Source organism: Melanostigma gelatinosum (assembly GCF_949748355.1).
Source record: "Melanostigma gelatinosum genome assembly, chromosome: 4".
Taxonomy (NCBI): domain Eukaryota; kingdom Metazoa; phylum Chordata; class Actinopteri; order Perciformes; family Zoarcidae; genus Melanostigma; species Melanostigma gelatinosum.
The window spans coordinates 14631109-14653427 of record NC_136637.1 but is presented as its reverse complement, the minus strand read 5'-3'; the positions used below and the strand labels follow the sequence as shown (position 1 = coordinate 14653427).

At 41.4% G+C, this 22319-nt stretch overlaps 1 protein-coding gene across 2 annotated transcripts in view; it reads left to right on the top strand.

Moving 5' to 3' along the window:
• ddah1 (dimethylarginine dimethylaminohydrolase 1) overlaps positions 1-22319 on the top strand; it is a 64699-nt gene that overhangs the window by 27112 nt on the left and 15268 nt on the right. For both annotated transcript variants that reach the window (XM_079266570.1, XM_079266569.1), the window contains one exon: positions 20525-20624. In XM_079266570.1, coding sequence (XP_079122696.1) covers positions 20525-20624 — 100 coding nt within the window. The remainder of the gene's footprint in view (positions 1-20524; positions 20625-22319) is intronic.

Genomic DNA, 22319 nt, shown 5'->3' with positions numbered 1-22319 from the left:
GGGCAATAACAGGGATTGTTCAATCCCAAGAAGCACACCTGTCCAGTGCCAGAGCGGAGGAGCCACACACACACACACACAGCCTGTGAGACATTCCCACTGTGCTCCATTTCACATTCCAGTCCTCTGACAGCATGTCTGCTTTTATATGATCACATTTAAGGTTTACAAGAACGTAAATGACACCTTTCGGTTTGAACGACTTGTTTGTTTTTGTTTGACACTGTCTGCCATTTGGAGAAAAAACCCCGACGATTTTTCAGATGGACGTCACTGTTACACAGCCCTCCAGGCAGATCAATCTGTAGCTCTATCACTGCGTTTGTATTGATTCCCTTTTTATTATTATTATTATTATTTTCTTTTAAGATGGTATATTATGTCATCTGTGAAGGTTTATGGCCCTTCATTAGGTCATACACAGAAATTATATGCAGACTGATGGGGAAACTGGAGAGTGCACACCAATCATAAACTACAATTTAATGCACAATTTCACATTATGGCCTCAAGCTCAATTACTTTTGACTCTTTTAGTGCAGAGTGCAAGTTAGAATTACATTACATAATGACATGGAGGGCAAAACGACACACTTTGTCACGTAGAACAAAGTGACCATGACAAGTTGAATCAACATTTGTGCTTGAACCATGTATGAGTCTTAAAACTTCAGCGGTTACATCGTGCTTGTCAAAATGCCGGCCACATGACGGATACAGCCGCAAAGTACAGTCCGGCTCACAGGAATGTTCTTGTCATGGCAGTGGGGGGGGGGGGGCATCAAGGTCTCCTCAGGAATGTCACCTGCTCAGCACTAGTCGGCACGACTCTTAGACTCATACATGGACGTATTGACCATGTAAGGCTCTGCTGCCAGCATGGATCATGACTCATTGACCTCATACAGCCTCATAGATCAAGAATGGACAGAGTGGGACACCTGTTTGATCATTTAAGTTAGTGGTTCCCTCCCTCTTTGTCTTGTGACTTCTTGAAACACATCTATGCCTTATCACAAAAAGACATGTGTTGACATGTCTGAAGGGTGATTGTTCATTCTCACTGTTTCATTGAAAACTTAATTGAGGCCTGACTGGGTAGAACTAGGCTGTAATTCACAACATATAGATTGCTTTTCCTTTCTGTTAATCATCCTGCTTTGTTTAGAATGTAATGTAGTTTGTTTTAAAGAATGAGGCTGCCAGTACTCTATATTATTGGTACTGGTACTGTTTACAAAGGCCATGAGAAGACCAACACAAATGACGTATTAGTTAGTGTTTTCATACTTTCTCACTTACCCAAGCCCCTGGGTTGTTACTGTAGATTTTAATCCCTAGAAATGGGTCCCAAATATATACTTTAATTTTTTTACTGGCTCAGTAATGTCCTGAAATAGCTGGACACTAGTTTGTAGCAAACATTACTGAAATAGTGGTGAATTGTGGGTCTATTCTCAGCAGTTATGGTGCGCTAGCGTTATATGGCATTATGGCAGAAGGATGGTGTATGTGGGATTGACTGAAACAACCTACAGTTCTCACGTTCTTCATAATGAAGAAATCCACCCGTGAGTTTTTAACAGTTATGGACAACGTTTGTTTTGGTCTTGGTACCTAAATGTGGTATCATTGTAGCAAGAATTTTGATAGGAATGCTTGCACATCCCTCCTGACTTTAGGGATTAACCGTAAATAGAGCGGAAGAACAAACTGACCATTCATGGAGTCCGACACAGTAAGTAAAGAGTCGGCAAAAGGACAATGACTTGACCTTTTGCCTTGTTCATGACTGGTGCAATGTACTGACATTATACATCAGGAATGTAAAATATAGTATATACCAATAATAATACCATATCAGATCCCTTACTCACCCCTCTACTGAACTTGTATCCTTCGGAGATGTTTCAATTTCTTTTTTATTGACACCAACTTGTAATGGAAGTGGAATCGCAATAATAACACTACTATGTTCTTCCACCTCAATTGTGATTCCCATTCAAGCACAATGACTAATGGAACAGAAGCAAGCGAGCGCCTTGAATTGATTGTTCTCACACAGAATGTCATTTGGCATCGACCCTCTTGCATTGTCCCAAATCGTCTTTGTTCATTTTGTTTGTTTCCTGCGGCCTTGAGGAGGAATTTACTTTTGTTTGACGAAATGCAGGCTGAGCATTTACAAAGAAACAATTTGGTGTCGATCCCAATCTTTTTTGTAAGAAGGAAGAGATTAACATGTTGCCAAATTCCTCGTCATTCTTCCCATCGTTTGTCAGAGGAATCCGCATTTTCCTTCAGCTAACACTGAGCTCATCTTTCCCACCATCTGCGTAATCCTTTCAGATTGGGTCCATGACATCACCGGGTGATAGCAACATGAGAGCCGTCGGCTTCTTTGGGAAAAGTCTTCAATGGTTTGGGCCAGAAATCATAACAAAGTTTAAGGGATTTGGAAAGATTTTGCAGCGATGTACGCAAAGATTTTTTTCTGTCAGATCTTTTTCCTTTATGATGCAAGAGAAAATTGGATCCTGGTTTCCAATGCTTACAGTAAAAGGTTAGAGCTGGTCATGCTCGGCCTATTAACTCAGAGCAGAAGTTTGTCCAGGGTCCTTTGTGAATGGAAACCCCCCCCCACAGATTTGCTGGCACGGAGATCCTATTTAGACCAATGAGCAGGGGGCTAAACGAGGCTAGGACCCCAAATGAAGAGTCGTTGTTCAGCACTTCAAAGGTATTTGCCATCATGTCGGGCCCTGAACTGTGACTCCAAAGTGAGGTATTACTCTTATCACTGGCATGAAGTCAGCTCACTTGCATATGTGCCTCAACAGCTGTTGATTAGACAGTTCAGGGTCTAACTTGGACTGAGTGTGTGCACGTGGATTCTTGTCTGATTAGTCGCATGCATGGCTGTGTGAGCGTTTGCCGATCTCTGTGAACTGCAACATGTGGCCTCTTGACCTCAAGGTTAGACTTTGTGGCCTTGCCCCTGTAAGGCAGAAGGCTGGGCATGCTTTGCCTCTTCATGCTTGCCATAATGAGCTCACTTTAGGTAGCTTGTTCATGTGTCACGTTTATTTAAAGGCCTGTGCATCTTAATCAGTATTCTGTTTCAGACGTGCAGCTGTGACGAAGCTGCCATTATGAGATCTGACATGCGGCAGGTTCCTTTGGATGTACTTTGTTTTACAGCAGCACAGATATGACACATCGGTTTTCTGACAGCTCGCTCCTTAAAAAAAGATGTAAAACTGTTTCAACATAACTATCTAAGAATAGAAATATGTAGCAGCACAGATGGCGTTTTAGTGACAGCCTGTGAAGTCACAGCCTGTGAAAGTCACTGTACACAAAACATATCAGACCATATTTGTCAAAATGAGACAATTGACAAACTGTGGCAATATTTTTTGGCCAGTTTCCCGAATATGTTTAAACAATATGTTACAAATATGAGCTTGTATTTGCGCTACTGTAAATTAAGATGTTGCTTTTTTAGATGGTTCGATTTGTGATGATGTAATTGGAAATTATTCCCATTTGTTTTGAGTGTGTATATATATAACTATGTTAAAAGCCTTTCCTCTCATCAAGGCCAGATTATGATGTGCAGTATCTTCACACTGCATATGACTGAACAGGCATTTGTCATTCTCATTGTAAACTATGGTCTCTCAAATGATTTATTTAGCTTGTCCTTCTTCTCTAAGGTACAGGAAGTTTTGGGGATTTGTTGAAGCAGTTTTAAAGATTTATTTGGCCATTTTGCCTTTATTGGATAGGTCACAGTCAAAATACAGGACAGGAAATGGAGGGGAAAGGGAGTATGACATGCAACAAAGGTTCCTGGCTGGAAAAGATCATGAGGCATTCACTCAGTATTTGGTATGTATCTTAAACTCTAAGCCACCAGCTGTATAGCCAAAGTTGTAGCAAAATACAGTGGCTCATATTCTAAGAAAGCCACAAACTTGCACCTATATTGGTAACAAATTCCCACTGAGTACCGTAAAAGCTGTCAAAGAAGTGGTGTGACTGCTTATCAGCTGGAGAGACATTTTGAAAAAATTCACCTGCAAAACGACTGTTGGTTGGTTAAAGCTAACAATCATCAGAGAGGTGCATCGACTTGTGATGTGTGGAGTACTAAACCGTTTTCATCCAGTGGCGGTGGAGCAGACTGCAGTAAATATTAGCCTTAATGGTGCAAAAACATCAAGAACTGCAGAGGAGGGGGAGGCTTTGGATCGAAGCTACTAGAATTCCAACAATGTTCCAGTTCAGACCTAACACCAGGAGCTTTTCTGTACGTGTGTGTGTATTGCATGGGCCACTGGAATGGAACGATGTAAGACCAAGTGGTAACCGTGGAATTTTCTCTTCATCTGCTTTAAGCTTTCCTCAACCACCGCTGATGCTGCCAGACACCATCTCGTGATGATAACAAAAAGACTAACGAGCTGAGCGAAATATTCTAACCTAAACTAATCCTAGCTTCTCCAGCACACCTACGCACACACAGGCACGTATACATACACGCACAACTTAAGGCTCAAAGTATTCAAACCCTTATAAGGTAAAATCGCAGGTCGGTTTAGAGTGAATCTGTTTTGCAGCGTCCCGGCGAACTTTGGTATTTGCGGCTGGGAAAAGCATCAAGTATGCAGAAAGGACATCCTTCAGCGTTTGTTTTCTCTGCTTCCCTGTATGCATCCTGTGGTTCTGACTGACTGGTTGCTGGCATTACGTAAAAGCCAGACTCCGTGCTTATATATTTTTTTCCACCTTAGTTTTTGGTAAATGATTCAGCAGAGCCTGACTAAATGAATGTTTTCAGAGCCTGGTTATGAGTATAAACATCTTTCCATTTTTTTTGGCCTGACGTGCTGATCGTTCCACATTTGTGGTTTGTCTATGTGTGTATATTGCACATTTCAGGCTACGTGATATTTTATGCGTACACGTGCCATTTTTCTAAGCATTTGCAGCTTCTGGTATTTTTTTGGTAAAGTATTGATTGATATGTATCTGCGTGTATGTGTTATGTTTGTGTGTGTGTGTGTGTGTGTGTGAGTCTGTGTCAGTGTTGGTGCATAACTGAGCTCCCAGCTATGTAGTTAATTATGTCCACCTATGGTTATTCAATAAACCCTGATACAAATGGCGACTCACACCACAGCTATCCCACAATGCCCCCTTCTCCTCTTTTTATCACCAACGAGTAATTATGTGCTCCAGTGAGAGGCATGCAACTCGCTTACACACACACACACACACACACACACACACACACGGGGACAAGCACTCTGCTTGATTAGCAAACCTAATGAATCACCTTGCTCTGTATTCCAGGAACATTCCATAAAGCAGAGGGCCATATAATTGCTTTTTACCTACAGAACTGCAACAAGCATTACCGCACAACTGCTGCCATCGCCTCCTCTTCATTAAACCTCATCTGCATCCAACACTACCCGCACCTCATACCTCAACCGGACTCTTTCTGCTTTTGGACCTACAAATAAAATCATTCTCTGATGCCACATAAACTTGCTAGACTTTGTTGTTATGCCGTCATTGAATAAAGGGATTTCCTGTGTTGTTGTAATTGTTGTCTGTAGTATAAAACCACAGGATTACCATCCAACTCTGCAGCTTTTAGCTCATTGTTTTGCTTCTTCAGCCAGACTGTGTAGTTGAGTCTCACCTCTCTCATAAATCCTCCATATAAAAACCATAGACAGCAGTTTCCAGTTAACAAGCTCCAAGTGTTTGCTTCCTGTCCAGCATGAAACAGCAAAGAGATCAAACTAGCCAAAAAGCTACCAAACAAAACAAGTTTTTCTCTGTAGTTTGCAAAGACCAAAACCGATCTAAAACATTGCAAAATTTGGACTTATATCCTTCATGTGGCAGAAACATGAATTCAACTGGATAGTCAAGCTGCACTGTAAAATTTGTGATTCAGTAATTGTTTGCCAACAAATGTACTTTGTCACACTCTTAAGGCATTATCATGTTTGCCATGTGATCCTAGATTCACAGTGGCTGTTGGAGCTATAAGCAGGCAGCTGTTTTGCGCTAATGGGCAAAAACCCTCCGTACACTATTGTACCTGCTCAGCACCTGACTAGTTAGCGACTAGCTGGTGAATGTAGTGGACCATTTAGCAGCCAAAGATGTGGTGTGAGACCAAAAACAGAGCTAAAAGTTAGCAAACAACCCAACTGCTCACAAGTTCAAGTCGATCATCTCTGGTGCTTAAACAAAACGAGTCAAATGCACAAGTCCAACAGGGATTTTAGATTTCACAGTTTCAAATATCAGATTATTGATTGATTACAACATCTTCCCTCACTAAAAGTCAAAGAGCATGCTATACATACAGTGGGTAATCATGCATCAGCGCCCCTAAATTGCAAAGGTTGTGGTTGTCTGGCTGGTAATGGTACAGAAAATCAACTAACAAAGTGTTGCACAGTACCTTAATGCATACTGACAGACAACAGGATAGGAATATAAGACCATACATTTGAATCTACTGTCCAGATGTAATTACCACTCATGTTGCTCACTCATGTGCAGTCAGGACAAGTGCAACAGTTTAACTTGGATTTGATTTGATTATCTGAAGTTCATCCTGCATCCTAAGGTGTACACTGCTTAACATGTGGTGGGCACATTAAATTAATACATTCTTCTTTTTTTCCCTAAATATTCCTAATAGTCCTATGTGCGGTTAGACGTTTAAATTTGTGAGATTATCAAATTTGAGCTGGCACAATTTCCCTGTAATTCTAATGCAGATAGGTGCAGTGTCAGTGTGTGTGTGTGTGTGCATTTCTTGATCATACTCTGGTTTACCTTTGGCTTTTACACCAACAGTATACCGGTAATCTGCACACTGGATTGAAAACACGCTAGCGTAGGAAGACATGTTGTTTTCCCTCACAAGTGGAGCCACAGTCAAGTTTGCACATCGTGCATTCTTTGTTAGCTTAAGTTTCCATGTTGAAGCAAAGACTTTCCTATCAGCTTCACTCACCCAATGAGGTCACACCATCCAGAATCCCGAGAATGTCAAGAATGGTGAGGTTTAAGAGCTTCTGAACAGCACTATAGGTTATCAGATGGAAGGGGGCTGATTGAGAGGGGAGGTCGAAATGTGATCCATTTCTATAACGGCGAAATGAAGAAGTGGGGGAGGGAGTGGCACGCTTACTTCACCTTATAGCTGCTTTTCTAATCTGTGATCCACCGATAGCAGATGCCAGGACCTCACCTCAACACGACTTCATTTACATTGTTTTTAATCTGATGTGGACACCTTTAGATGATTACATTATCCAGATACTAAGGGCTGCATTCTAAACTAAAGTCTTAATTTGTCAGAGAGGGAATGTCCTAATTTAACTTTGAAATCAGTTAAAGATTAAATTGGATTACTTGTGAGATCAAAATCAGTCTGAAACTGCAGACTGCAGGTAAGTCTTTGTAAACTGAGCATTTGATTGAAGTGCAGCCCCAGTGTCAGCTAATGGATCCTTGTTTTTCTGTGCACAAACAGTCCCACTGTTTGTTGTACACCATACAGTAGGACAGCAACGAACAGTTATTTAAAGACTAAATTGATAATCCATTTTTATTTTTGCCGATCGCCTCATTGATTAAATGACCAATCGTTTCAGGCCTACCATGCAGCATACAGAATATCTTTCACATTGTTTAAACCATCTTGTGATTCTTTTGGCGGTTTAGTCTTCCCGTTTCATCTATTTATTCATGAAAGGATCAGTATGCAAAACAAAACTGAGTCCAAGGAATGTCTCCTCTTCCAAAGTAAAGTGTCTAATACAGCAGAACCTTTCATCACTAAAAATAAGCAGGTCCGAACTGAATACACAATGCCGGATGAATTAGGCATTTAATTGTTTTTTTTAATCTTTTGAGGGTTTATTATCTATAACGTATTCTAATCATTATGAAACCTGCCCAGTTATTCCTGAAAGATGACCAGACGAGCAGAGACGGTGAGAGGATTGGAGGGGGGGGGGGGGTAGTAGTCTGTACGTTTTTTTTTCGACGGGGCTCAGGCGGAGATGCTTGCTATTCCCTCAAGTGTCTGGAAAGTGTGCCGTTTCCATTACAGTCTGTCTCGTTTCGCTGTAGCAGTGGTGATGTATTTGCATGGAGGCCCGAGGGTAAGAGTTGCTGTGGCCCTCCTAGACACACACACACACACACACACACACACACACACACGGCTTACATGTGCAGCTTGAAACACTTGAACGGGCCTGACTGCTGGCAGTCTGGTGTCACTGACAGGAAAGTTATCAATTAACAGTGAAGTGTGTTAAAGGGATCTGCATGTGTTATGCTAAGTGAAAAAAGGCCTTGGATTTCTAAAAATGTTCACACATTTTTGTTACTGTTGTTGTTAAGTACACAAAGGCCTCTAAACACAACCAGAAAAATCTCCGCCGTTTTTATTCAGCATTTTGTCGACAAATTCATCCTCAAGTACCTGTAGCCACAATGATGACATCCATACTATTATGCTGCCCCACGGGAGACTGACACATATATACATGTATAATAATCCACTTAAGGCAACTTTTCAGCATTCAGGTATTGAATATCAACTGTAGTAAAACTGTCTGTACGGTGAATACGTAAAAGTAACTACTGTAATCCTCCCACTATGACATCATGATTATACACCTGTTACTTTATTGACACAGAGCAGAACTGTCAGATGGTTTGTTCTGAATGGTGTATCTAAAAGAATCATTAAACATTTATGAGTTCAGTGGTCTCTGCTGTTTGTTACTGTCAGGACACTTGGGAAATAACTAATGAGTTGTTGAATTTGTTGTGTGCCACAAAACAGTAATCTGTGGTGTCTTAGAACTGAAGTTGCTTCCACAACCCTTGGACTGCACTTGCGTTGTGATTAAATGCTGCCAAAGTAACTTGTGAAAGTACTGATTCTCAACAAATCTGATTTTAGAAATTACCCGACAATTATTGTCTACAGCTAAAGTTGATTTTGCTTTCTTTAGACAAGCTACTGTGAAGATTTGAAAGCCAATTATATAAGCAAGCAAAGAATAAAGATACCAGCAATCCAGAGCGATGTCAACCAGTGTGCATATAACAACCAAACTGTTTCAGTCATCTTGTCTTTTCTCATGCGTGTGCTTCTCTGTGAATGAAGTCTGCTCAATTTTTCTAACACATCATCATCCAAAGTTAGGGCTCAGTCCTTCAATCGGAGGATCGGCGGTTCTATCCCCAGCTCCGCTAGTCCATGTCAGACTGATGTATGATGTACTGCATTGCATGATGTACTGCGTGATGGTGTGAATGTTGGATAGTCCTGACGGGCAGGTTGCACCTTGCATGGTAGCGAGCCCCTGCCATCAGTGTATGAAAGATGACATGTAATGTTAAAGCTCTTTGAGTGGTCGGAAGACTAGAAAAGCGAGTTTCCATTTACCATTCACTGCTAAATCCCTGCAGTATTGTTAATTCCACGTGGTTCACTTCTAATATACTTTAAAGGCAGATTCCTGGATTCAGCCCTGCTGGTTGACATTAGCACCTGACCTCTTGTTTCATGCTGGAAAGGAGGAAAAAAAATCTTTCTGGGAAAGCCCTTCATTAACATTTATGGGAAACCTTTTGGCCCATCTTGTTCTTTTTCCCTTTCAAGATTAAAACACACAACCCTTTTCCTCATTTTTCCATACTAGCCCCTCCCATACATCTAACTTCACATGGCTGTTTTGGGAAATCCCTCATAATGGGCAGTTAGTCTGTACTTTGTCTGGCAAACTCAGCTTTTTCCCCCTTTGGGAAGAAGTCCATTGCATTCTTTGGAAATCGTGGGTGTAACCGTGTGGTATGATGGTGTTTTCTTTCTGCAGAACGTACTGGATTTCCATGCTGTTTTTAGTATTCTGGACAGAGTGAGCAACCACTGGAATAACTCAACAATGTAAAGAATGCCGATATGAAAATATATCAACAGATCTTTTACAATCTAGACCGCCTGCGTCACTTTTTTTCTTTTTTTTCCGCAGATATTCAGAATGTCAACAGCTTAAACAAAACAGTATCAGAGCACATGGTGGGAGGTATTTTTGAAGGAAGAGCCGTTGTCAGTCACACTCGTCATATCCAGTCAAAATGCTCAGACTCTGACTCTCCTTATCCTCCTCATTTCTGTGGCTTTCCTGACCTCTTAGCCGGGGGTTCCTCTCCCTTTGAGCAAGCCGGCACTGTATACTAAGCGTACTCCCTGCATGGGAGGGAAGAGAGAGTGGGGAAAGCCTTCAAGAAGAACTTAAATGTGACTCACCTAAAATCTCCGTCTCCTTACGTGACCCTTCTTGTAGCCCTGAACTCCCTGCTTTACGCACTAAAAGCACTAAACAGGGAAAAGCCACAGAAGGTAAGGCTCCGGACAGTATAGACAAATCTTTGGGGAGTGTGTTTGGTTGGACATTCCGTTCTCTGGCACACCTTGGGCCTCACAAATGTTGAAACAGCTTAAATATGTTGGAGCTCTGGGTATTTTTACTCTGACTTTCCAGGGGCCTCAACCCGTGGAACAAAAACAAACACAATGGGGATTCCTACTGGAATCGTCTCAATTGAATCATCTTTGGTACGCGTGACACGTGTGGCAAGTTTTGATTCTCCAAGGGTAAAGCGAGTCGGTTAACCACAGCTCTCGGAAAGCCTGACAAGTTAACGGAAATTACTTCTCTTGACAGTTGTCACACATTCAACTTTCCATTCAACTGCTCGTTCCCTTTGTCAATCCTAAACCATACGTACTTCTACCTTCCTGGCAGATGTCTACTGAAGCATATTACCGTCTTACATCAGTTCATCCTGTTTCCGAATGTCAATCAGTTCAGTCTGACTTGATTGTTTAACAAAAGCTTCTGGAAATTTCAGGCAGCCCACACTTTCTTCTCAGCACCGTAAAGGGCCATACCACTGCATTTGCACGTTTTAGCTTCATTAAAGTGTTGTTTCTCCCTAATTACTGTACACATTTCATTTTCTTGTGGGGGTGTTCCTCATATGAATCAAGAAGTTTTCATTTGATTTGATTTCCAGATTGTAAAATTCTATGAAGCTTATTTTTATTTTGTTTGATAAGTATTGATGTGTCTTGAACTACATCTAGTGGGATCAACCCATTTGCTGCTGATGGTAATTATCTTATTCCCCATCTTAGGTTTCTGTTGCATCTCTAATACAACAGAGATGATGGAATATTGTGTTTTGGGCTCACAGAATTATAAAAATATATTTGAAAAGTGCAACAGCAGCTTGTTTTTCTAGAGATGTTACTGTTTCTCAGGATAATCCACTGAACACAACAGTTTTAACAGAGACTCTTCTTTTCTTTGGTAGAAAGTAGTTCCAGTGAAACACTGAGCTCTGTAGATTATCTACAGAAACCAGGATGTTCTTTCTGGAAAGAGATGTTCCTTTTAATTTGTTCTGTATTTTTTTGTGCTTTGAGCACCAAAAACACAAATCCATCTTCTCCATTGTATTGCATCGGTACCAGTGGCAAAATATGTATTTTTGTAATTTGAGTTGTTTACGCTACATGTTTACTCTACATTTTTGCTGACATTTATATATTTTTTGATTTTTGACTGTTTCTGCCACTTTCCAGACATCCTTTGGCTTCCATTAATTTCTATAAAGTAATCCAATAAACAGAAAGGTGATTGATTTGAAAAGGTCGAACAAACATACTTGATATTCACTATAATGGATTACACAATTCAAGTAAGTTTCAATCAATCTTCTGATTAAAGATTTTCATATTCTTTAGAAATAAATAAAATCAAAACAATTGATGACCTGAACGGTTGGAAAACACACTCAAATTTTCAAAAAGTGGTTTGGCATAGCATAGTTTGCAAAGTGCTTAGTTGTGATGTAAAGTGGACATGATTTGTAGCAAAAGATAAACAACCCATTTTGTCTTCTTCTGCGAACACCACAGTATTATGGCCCTCTGCTCACACACAGACGTTAGACTTAGCACATGAGATCCCAGCCTTGACTAGAGATGTGGGTGGTCCTGTGTCTGTCATCCCAGGTAGGCCAAAGGCGGTGGTGAGAAGGGTTTCCCACTCAGGTTTCCCTCAATGGAAAAAAAGAAGAAAGGCCAAACAGCATCTTTTTCTCTGTATGTTGCTCTCAATATGGCTTGCTATAATGTTGAAATATAACTTTTCACTGATTTGGCCGTTAGTGATTTATTGCTTTTGGATAATAATAACATCAGTTAAACGGCTCAAGTTAACCTCAGTTTATCAGAAGAGCTGAGGAGCTTTATAACCCCTCTTAAAATGTTAGAGGAGAGTGGACGACCTTTAACCATCTCGCACGCACAGTGTGAACATTAGGCCTCCGTTCTTTGGAGTATTTAACGTTTTTCATGTCTAGGGCACAGGAAATCTTGGTTGTAAAAGCATTTTATTAGTGTTGCTTGTCTGTGACATAGAGCAGAGTGACTTGGAGGGCGATGCAAGCTGTTCGTCTTGAGTACAAACAACCATTGCTGATCTCCAACCAGCCGGCATTGCAGCAATGCTTGTGGAAGATGGCAATTTATTTTTGTACCCTCCAAAAAAAAAGGCAATTCAGCATGAATTCTTGGTTGTGAGTGTAATGTGTAGTAGATCTTCCCTGCTGGGGAAGCTACAGTTTTATATTGTGTTGTGATGTTTGGTAAGATATTGTTATTATTTATCAGACCAATGCAGCCAGGGAAGGGTGAACTGTAATTCTCCATGAGGCAGGTGAGTTTATTGGCTTTTCCCTCTTGTTTGGGTATATACGTCCAGTCTGTGGGGGTCAAACCCAATAAACACAGAGTCGTCGGTGCCAAGTGGAGATGTATTTACCGAAGCCCACTCTGTTTATCCCCACGGTGGAGGCTCACATCCATTCGACAAGCAACAGCCTCCATCCTTTTGCTTTCCAACAGTTCCTAGCCTGCAGCTCTTCTGTATTTGTGGAGCCATCACAGTGAGAGGTAGGCAGCAGACATATTCTTTACAGCCCTGCTGATTGGAGCGAGCTCATTATTAGCTCTGGGAGAGACTCTCATTTCTGTTTTATTTTTGCAGTACTTAGCTGTGCTTGTGTGTCTCTATGTGAGTGTGCACTGTGATCAGCAAGGTGTTGCAGTACTAGATAATACTGAAGTCACGCCTCCTTTATGGATGAAGTTTCTCAATCATTTCTCTTTCCATTGTCTTCCTCTTTCACCATTGCTGCATATTTGACAGTTACTTCTAATTCCAGATGTATTTGCTGTCCTTCACAGAAATGTGCGGGGTCGTCTTTACTGGTAAGAGGATCTTAGCGGTTAAGAGTGTTATCTTCGAGTGATTCTACAAGCCTTGTTCAACAGAGGTTCTCTGTAATCATTTCTAAGAAACTCTGCAGTTACAAAGCTTATCAGTAACATGCACAAGGATGTGTAAAAGGTTTGATTATCATCTCAGCTTTAAAATGCATTAGAAAATGGGACCTAGGTTATTGAGGCTTTAGTCATATGGAGGGCGATAGTTTTATTGTTTTTTATATGTAGGACCCAAATTGAAAACCATGTTTATTGAAAATGTATGATGAAATATTATTTTGGTATTCTCTTTCAATTTCAGTTTCCATCTCAAAACAATACAATTAGTAGCTAATTAACAGCCACGAGAGCATTAATAGAAAACTCATTACGGAAAAGTCTTTATTTCTCTTTAATGAATCTCTACACAGCCACTCATCCACACTTTTATTTGTAATTACATGAAGGGTGCTGTAGCCTTTCTCAGCTCTCTGAAATTCCATTACCTCTCACACGTACCATGCTTTTAGAAGCTGAAGACACCCCATTTAACAATTGGATAAAGCCCTGCACTCCTCCTTTGTTCCTCACAATCTTTTCAAGTGATTTGTGTAATCTTGGCCCCACTGCTATCCCACACCATTCAGACGGCTGTAAATGTGTCCAAGCAGGACTATAGTGTGGCATTTTCCTCCTCGGAGCCCTGATATCCTGGGAGCCCCAAGTGAAGGCGGTCTGACTGAAACAGCTCTTTTGCTGAGGCAGCCTGCCAGAGCCTTGTGGTCGATGTGATGCGATCGACCTCCAGATCTGCTACTGTTAACTGTGCACGCCTTCACATTGACCTACTTCTCAACATTAATGTAATCCTAAAGCTGGGAGGGGGGGTTGCAGGGGGGAAAGATGTCATGGCTTGGTTAACCACAGGTATGTCCCGACATGCACAAAGGATTTGTTTGGATAACACAAGGACAGGCCATGGAGGGTTTGTTTTCTCTTGGCTGCCACTAAATGAGATGTTGTCATTTCATACTTTGGTTACAGGCTGTGACAGTCCGAACCTTTGCAGTTAGTTCCCTTTAGGAATGCACCGTTTGGCCACCATGACAGCATCAGACTGGGCCCTTTATTCCATGCCTGCACATACCCGTGTGACTCATGTATGAGTGCTTTGTGTGTCCTTTGTGATGACTGTTCCTGCAAGAAACTGAAAAGAAATCATTAGGTACTGATTTCCGATAAGAAAACTTCACAATTTCAGATTTTTAGTGTGTGTATGTGTGCAATTGAGAGTAAGATTTGAATCTAAGCTTCTGTAGATTGTCTCCCTTATGGCTGCCATTTATGCAGTCCTTCAGACACTTGCCCCTGGCAAACTTTTGCCAAATCTATAATTGAGCCATTTAATCGCACTTACTCCTCTTACCTAACAAAGGGAATTCCTTAATACCTTGTGCATAAGATGTATATGAAATTTGTGCATTCATGGCAAATTCCATTTTGTCGATTGATCTCAATTACAGCCATTATTCCTACTCTGTATTCCACTGGTCTTTGAACTTTCCCCTGCATTAGGCCTCTGCTACTGTGTCTGCTATGATCATCATCTGTGTCCTGGATGTCCAGCCAAACCCTTAGCTATGACTCACAAGACTCCCTGTTCCAATTTGTGCCCACATGTCAATAAAAGCAAGTCATTTTTGGTCCTTGTTTTTAAACACAGCTCTTTAAATGAATGGAATTTAAGTTTGTTATATTTATGTATTTTCATAGCCTCGAAGCTGCAATCATTTTTATATTAACAATAGATCAAATAACTTTGTGTAGTGTGAATGGAGTGGCTTATAGTGATGACGAGAATTATCTCTTGACTCTGCAGTTAATCTCAGCTTTATGGATACGGCCAACAACTACTGTTTTGGATTACTCTCGCTCTCATCAACCCCATTTCAGCCGCAGCAGGCAGTTGTTTTCAACGAAAAGGCTCTCACAAACCTCACCTGCTCAACGCCAAACAGCAGACAAAGTTAGCAACTGCCTTGTGAACATAGGATCCCCCAGGAGATTGTGGAGATCAAAACAGAGCTAAAAGGAGAGTGATTTGTTGAACTTTTCTTTGCTAGGTTGCCAGAAACAGAACTCCAGATGTCAACGTTGTACAATGTAGATAGGCCGGTGGTTCCCAACATTTTTAGACCATGGCACCCCTTCAGAGGGCATGCTTTGTCCTGCCACCCAACCCCCAATATAACTCACTGCTTAACGTCCTCTTTGTTGTCTTAACCAACCAAGCTGCCTGGCATTATATGCCATTGATTTCATGTGATTTGTTAATTCACAAACTGCAGCTGATAAGTGTCATTTAAAGAGGTTGACCTCCTTGCGTGTGACGCTTGGAGGAATGCTGTGTCCCCATTATGTTGGAGAGCGTGGGACTCTGTTGCCTGGTGTAGGGAGGCTAGGATGACATTCAGGAATGCTTTTGTTGTGTACTCTATTGCCTCTCCAAATGCACCGTGCTCTATCAGACTGATGGTCCTTTTTAGCAGAATGCGATATCAACGGGTACCAGGGGAGAGAGAATGGAGAAGGGGTCCATAAAAAGCCCCAAATGAAAGGCTGTTCTCTCTGCTCCGTCTCCCCTGTCCTGTGCTGGAACGGCAGGAATGTGTCAGGCAGACCTCCTGGATCTCGGAGCCTTCAGCCCTTAATGAATTTTAAAAGGCCTTTTTCATTCAAAGTAGGCTGCTAGCTAACAGCATGTCGCCTGGCCAAACACTCAGGGGAAAAGGAGGAGAATGGAGGGGAGAGGAGCATAGATGGTTGGGGGGGAAAGGAGAAGGAGGTGCTGGCAAAGTGAGTTGGCACCTAGGCAGGGTGGGGTATTGGATGTCCCTCATGGTGAGAGATAATAGGCCACTCTGCATTAGAAGCCACTGTAGGAGCATTCTTGACCCTGCCACAAGGGTCTAAAGAGAATAGAGGGAATGTGAGAAACAACAAAAGAATGAAAGTTGGTGAAGGAGGAGTGGAGAAAAGGGCCAGAGAGTGAGAAGACAGAAGACGGTGCATTTTGACAAAAAAGAAACTTGAAATGTCCGACCTGATGAAGTAGTTGTTTGTCATTTTAGGAAAAATGATTATTGCTTTCTTGCCTAGAGTTAGGTGAAAATATTGATGCCATTCTTAGTTCTGTACGGTAAACATGATTCTATAGACAGTCAGTCAATGGTTAGCTTTTTTCAAAGACCGGGAAAGGGGAAACCACGAGCGGTATATACCGTGCAGACAGGAAATTGCTATCAATCAGCTTAAAGGAACAGTGTGTTAGGGGGATCTACTGGTAGAAATGGAATATGCCATTATTATGTTTTCTTTAATGTTTAATCACCTGAAAATAAGAATCGTGTTTTGGTTACCTTAGAACGAGCCTTTTATTTAACTCGTACAAAGTGGATCTCACGGAACCGGCCGCCAAGTTTCTATTGTAGCCCAGAACGGACAAACCAAACACTGGCTATAGATAGGGCCCTGCACGTTTTTGTGTTTTTGCATCGGCCACCGTGGTTCTCCTACACGCTTGGCACAAGGAAGTAGTTTATGTTAGTTGCAATCTGCAACCTCACCGCGAGATGCCCCCAAATCCTGCACACTGCACCTTAAACAGTATATTGACCTTTTGTCTCAACGATAATGAGCACAATAACTTCAACAAACCAGAAAGTCAGGTATGTCTTTGTCAATACTCAAAGACATACCTGACTTAGTGATTGATAGACCTGAAACTGGTACCTGTACCCAGATGACAGATTTACTCATCTGTAAATGCAATATGAATCACATGAGGAAACATTAAATTAATTCTTAATCTTCTGCAATTAGCAGTGTGTCTGCGGGAAGCTGTTTAGGACGTGCAGCGGCATGCTAATTGTCTATCATGGTTACAGCACTTAATACTCTGCCACAACCTATAGCAAAACTCATGAACATGTATTCATGTCGTTAGACTGATGAAGATGGCTAAATAAGAAGAAATGAGATTGAAATGTCATTTGCAGCTTATTTGTAGAAAGTTTTTCGAGAATAGTGTGATCCATCTATTCAGCTATTGTCTAATTGACAAACGTGTGTTGATGACTTGAAATTAATGAACAATGGAAAACTGAACATGTTTTGTCCCCACAAATAACATTTTGAGATATCAATGATTGTAGTGGGTCATGTCAGAACAAAATCCTAACTTTACCTTGAAGTTGATGTGTGATTGCAGGAAAAATGCGCACTCCTGGCAAGTATGCACACCAAGTATATACGTTAGCTGCTTCAACAAATCTGTGTTTCTGCTACAACATGCTGATGGCAGCATCAAAATGTGCTGTAAACTACATGAAGAATGCAGCTCAGGTGTGTGATGGAGTCAGGAGGGGTTTCTTGGTTTACGTCAGGCCTGATGTTGCCAGCTGAGCCAATAGGATACCTGTAGCTGAGCCGGTGCATCCCTTTATGGCAGGTGTATTCTTTGAATACTTTCAGTACAAGCAAGATCTGCTCCAATAAGTCTCAAGCCAACGAGACAATTTGGGATAAAATGCTATATTATGTCGTATTTCTGTCCAAATCCAAATCCCCATTCGGTTGCTTGGGACTTTGAATGCATGCTTTAGAACGCAAAATGGGCCCATTCCCTTTCGATAAAATATATTTGTTGATTGGTGCTACGACTCAGAACATAAATTGTGTGGCCAAAAAGTGCCTGTAATCCAGTACAGCCCATGCTAACCTATCCAGTTTTTGATTTTGGCACCGGCCCAAAGATAGCCGGGGGTGCTGCTATGTGGAGCTGGTTCTCAGCAACTGCCTCCAGTTTGTACCTGCAAAACCTCTGGAAGCCATAGTAAATGGGTCAGATTCAGCTCACACTCTGTTGGAATAGACTGGATGATACGGTCATTGGCTCTAAAGCAACAGATTGATAATACTCAAGGTCTGCTCTGTGAACATATAAGTTGGGTGATTATTCTAATAGTTTGAGTGTCTTTTTGTAGTCCGTAGTCATGATATTTTTCAAATGTAGTTTCTAGTTATTTTTCCACTCAAGTATTCGTGCTTTGACAACATTACATTTTCTTTGTGTATTAAATCTCTTAACCAAAATCACAAGTTACATTTTTTTGGGGGGGGTCTATGTGGAAAGGCAGCCTAATTGATGTTCTTTACCACACAAGCACACAGCAGACAGAGCAGATATCACACTGTTGTCTATGTATAGGCACCATTACATGTCACATAGTGAGGAGGGGGCCTAAACACCAATTGGGTCACATCACCTCCAGTGATGTCAGAGGAAATGCCAGAGTGCTGAGGTAAGGAGCTGGTTCATACAGTCCTGCAGATTCCTGGGCAGATGACCACTGTGATAGTAGAGGCTCCAGTAAGCTACAGACAGAAGAAGAATGGAAAAAGCTGCAGCTGGTAACTGTTGTGGAGACACAGCACAGTGTGTATAATGGTCGGTCTTGTTGGGAAAGGTGTTTTCTCTTATTTGTGTTTTGGTTATATACTCAATATGATCTGGACAGGGTGTTAAACATAAGTTTTCTTTCTCTCCAGTTTGGTTGTGCAAATCCAGTCTCACTGATGTCACAGACACGCAGACGAGGTCATCATTCCATTAAGTGTTTGAACTGACTGAGTTTGTCTCACAAATGATGAATCGGTGATTCAGCAGGAATAACCTGGCTGGGACCAACTGAGACTACACAGTAATAGGATGATGAACAAACATCAAAAGCACAAGTTCTCTCTCAGTCATCTGAGTTGTTTACTCCCTCAAAATCTGACTCAACCTTTTATTTGCTTGATTCTTCTTTGGGAATTCACTTTCTGTCTTCTGGAAAGGGAGTGTCATTGTTGTTGTGGGCCATTGAGTCATAAGGTCATTTACAGAACCAGTCATGCAAACAAAGAGCTTTAAACACTAATAAATGTTGTTGAATATACACTCAGTAGCCGGATTATTAATGTATGTACACCGAAAACGAATGCAGTCTAATACAACAGCCCTGCCTCATTTCTGAGGATGCAGTTTGTGGTGCTGTTGAACTATATTGCGTTATAACGTTATTTGGCCTACTCTCATTGATATACAAATAGTAGAAACACCTTTAGCTCGGAGTAAATACTGAACTGGCAACTGAGCGTGCCATTACATATTCATTTGTGCAAAAGCAAAGGACAGTTGTTTTTCCATGTGTGCGCATACAGGCTTTTATCAAGGAAGTCTACCTGGATGACCTCATGGTTCGGCTGTCCACAAATGAGGAGAAGCAGAAGCATTGTGTTCGGCAAAACGCACTGTGAGCAGGCTGAGGTCATAGTGAGATAGGGCTTGTGGAAACACTGATGCACTCGCTAACATGGCTGGCCTTGGAAAGTAGTCCCGCAGGAACCCCAAAAAACAGGATGGTAAAATCACACTGGGCGGTCAGACAGGAGAACAGACCAGCCAAAGTTCAGACAAAAGAAAAGACTTGCTCACGTTTTAAGTTCAGCAGAGATAACATGCAGGTGAAATGTGGTTGGCCCCTCATTTTCCAGCCGGGGAATGCATTTCATTATGTAATGTTATCCAGGATGCAGCCATGCTTTCACTTCCACAATATAAAAATGTGAAAGATGGATGACCCAGAACATGAGGACAGGAAGATGCTTTTTTGGAGTTGATGTTGGTAGGTTCAGCATACCTATTCTCCACAGCCACCGCCATGTAAAAGTTTGAAAGTACTTTCCCCAAAATGACATAATTTCATGGTTTGTTAAAATGATGTCATAGCAACCTGTTGGAGAGAGGTTTTGTTTCATTGTGCTCAATCATATGGATGCTGCTCAACACTGTGCCTTAAAGAAATCCAGTAAATATCCTCAAACTGATTTTCATCATCTTGTTTAGAGATGTCTACTAGAACTAGACCGTATCATTATATTCCCAAAGATAGGAAATGCTGATGGTTTGTACCATTTGGTGGTGTAGTGTAATGTACATCATCACAGTTCAGTCTTTTGTTTAATTTCCGCAGATGTTTTAAATGTCAATCTTGTTTTTGTCCTTTGTGGTTGTTCCAGACGGAGGCAATGAACAAAGCTCTGAAGGATTTGAATCTGAACATTGTGGAGATGACTGACAAGAACGCCACACTGGACGGAGGAGATGTGCTTTTTACAGGTACAACTGTCTCCTCAATCATTGTATTTTGTTGAACACCTACAACTTCTGCACCATCAAACAGCCTTCCACATATGGAAGATTTTACAAAGAAAATGTAGCTGTCACCCTCACAGGAATATATATATATATATATGAAACTATGTAGAAGAAGACTTATGGATTATACATCTAGCTTGAGACGTGACACCATGTCGATTGTGTCAGTTTGTACTGGGTGCAAATGTGGACACATGCAAGTCTGAAATGTATTGCCGTAGGGTCACTGTGATATCATTATGAAATACATCCTTGGGTTTTATCCCCTGCACTGTATTAGTGACCTTAACTGCAAGTCAAATCCTAAAATACAATTTGGTTTAAAAAAAAGTGGGGGTTGTGGAAGGAGAGATGTGTGTTAAAGTCTCCTACAGCTGCTATTAAAGGTTATCTTAAGACATGTTTTATTTTTCAAGCCTTTACTTTATAAAGCACTTTAAAAAATAATTCGACACAGACCAAAGTGAAGGGTATAACTTCAAAACTACCATGAGCATACTAATGCAACAAAAAACACACAAAATAAATAGGTTTATAGCTCATATACTTCATAGATACTACAGCAAAAGAGAAAAAAGACGTCATTTAGTATTTAACATAACACCCCTCATGTCAGGATCCAGGATCCCTGTCTGACCTGACGTTCCATGGCCACACCCTTGAGTGTGCACAGCTGAGGACACTCCAGCTGATCACCTCCTGCTGCCTGACACACCAGACTCAGGGCCCACTAATGAGTCTCCTGGCACTACATAAGCTCTGGCCCTGCAGTCTGGGGTTGTCAGGTCGTACCGTTTTTCACCCGCGTCAACCCTGTGGCGTCCTCTGCCCTCCTTGGGTGTATGGATTACACTCCGCCGCTCTGCCCTCCTTGTGTGACACGGACTACTCTTGCCGTCAAGCTGCCAGCCCTCCGGTGTCGAGCCACGGGCCTCACACCGTCGCTCTGCCACTCTGGTGTCGGACCACAGGCTCCACACCTTCACACATTCGAAATAAAACCTGTTCATAGTAACTTCTGTCTCCTGTGGTCTTGCGTTTGGGTCCTACCTGCGAACTCCCACATAACACCTCAATACAAAAGTGTTGGATGGATCAAACAACAGAATGGAGATTTTGTCAGATCTTGTAAACTTGTAAAGTTGGTTCTGTGAGTGGAACTAGGGAATGGCCATGGGGTCGTAAAGGGTTTTTCACATTATGATGGCAAATGAACATTTCCTCTGACACGGTTCGCACAAATCTTTGTTTCTTTTCAAAGCTTTGGTGCTTTTAGTCTGATTTACTGCATGGCATGCTTTTAATGTTCAGATAAGTAAGATTTTCTTGCATAAGCCTGTACAATGAAGCTCTCATTCGTGACTGGCTTTCAAAGAAAAACGTGTTTTTCCACCCTGCTTCAATGATTGAGGTCAGTAATGACGTGGGCTCTACTTTAGATATTTCCCTGCACGGCCATTAACGAATGCAGAAATTCTCTAACCATTCCAGGTAATATTTTAATGCAGCAACAAAACGTACATACATGTTGATTGGCTTGCAGCAATCTGTTAAAATCGTATAACGGATGCTTTGTGTTGTGGTTGTCTTTGCCTCATCCGTTATTCTTGCATCTCAAGACACCTAATGTGTTATTTCTAACATGATACAATTTAC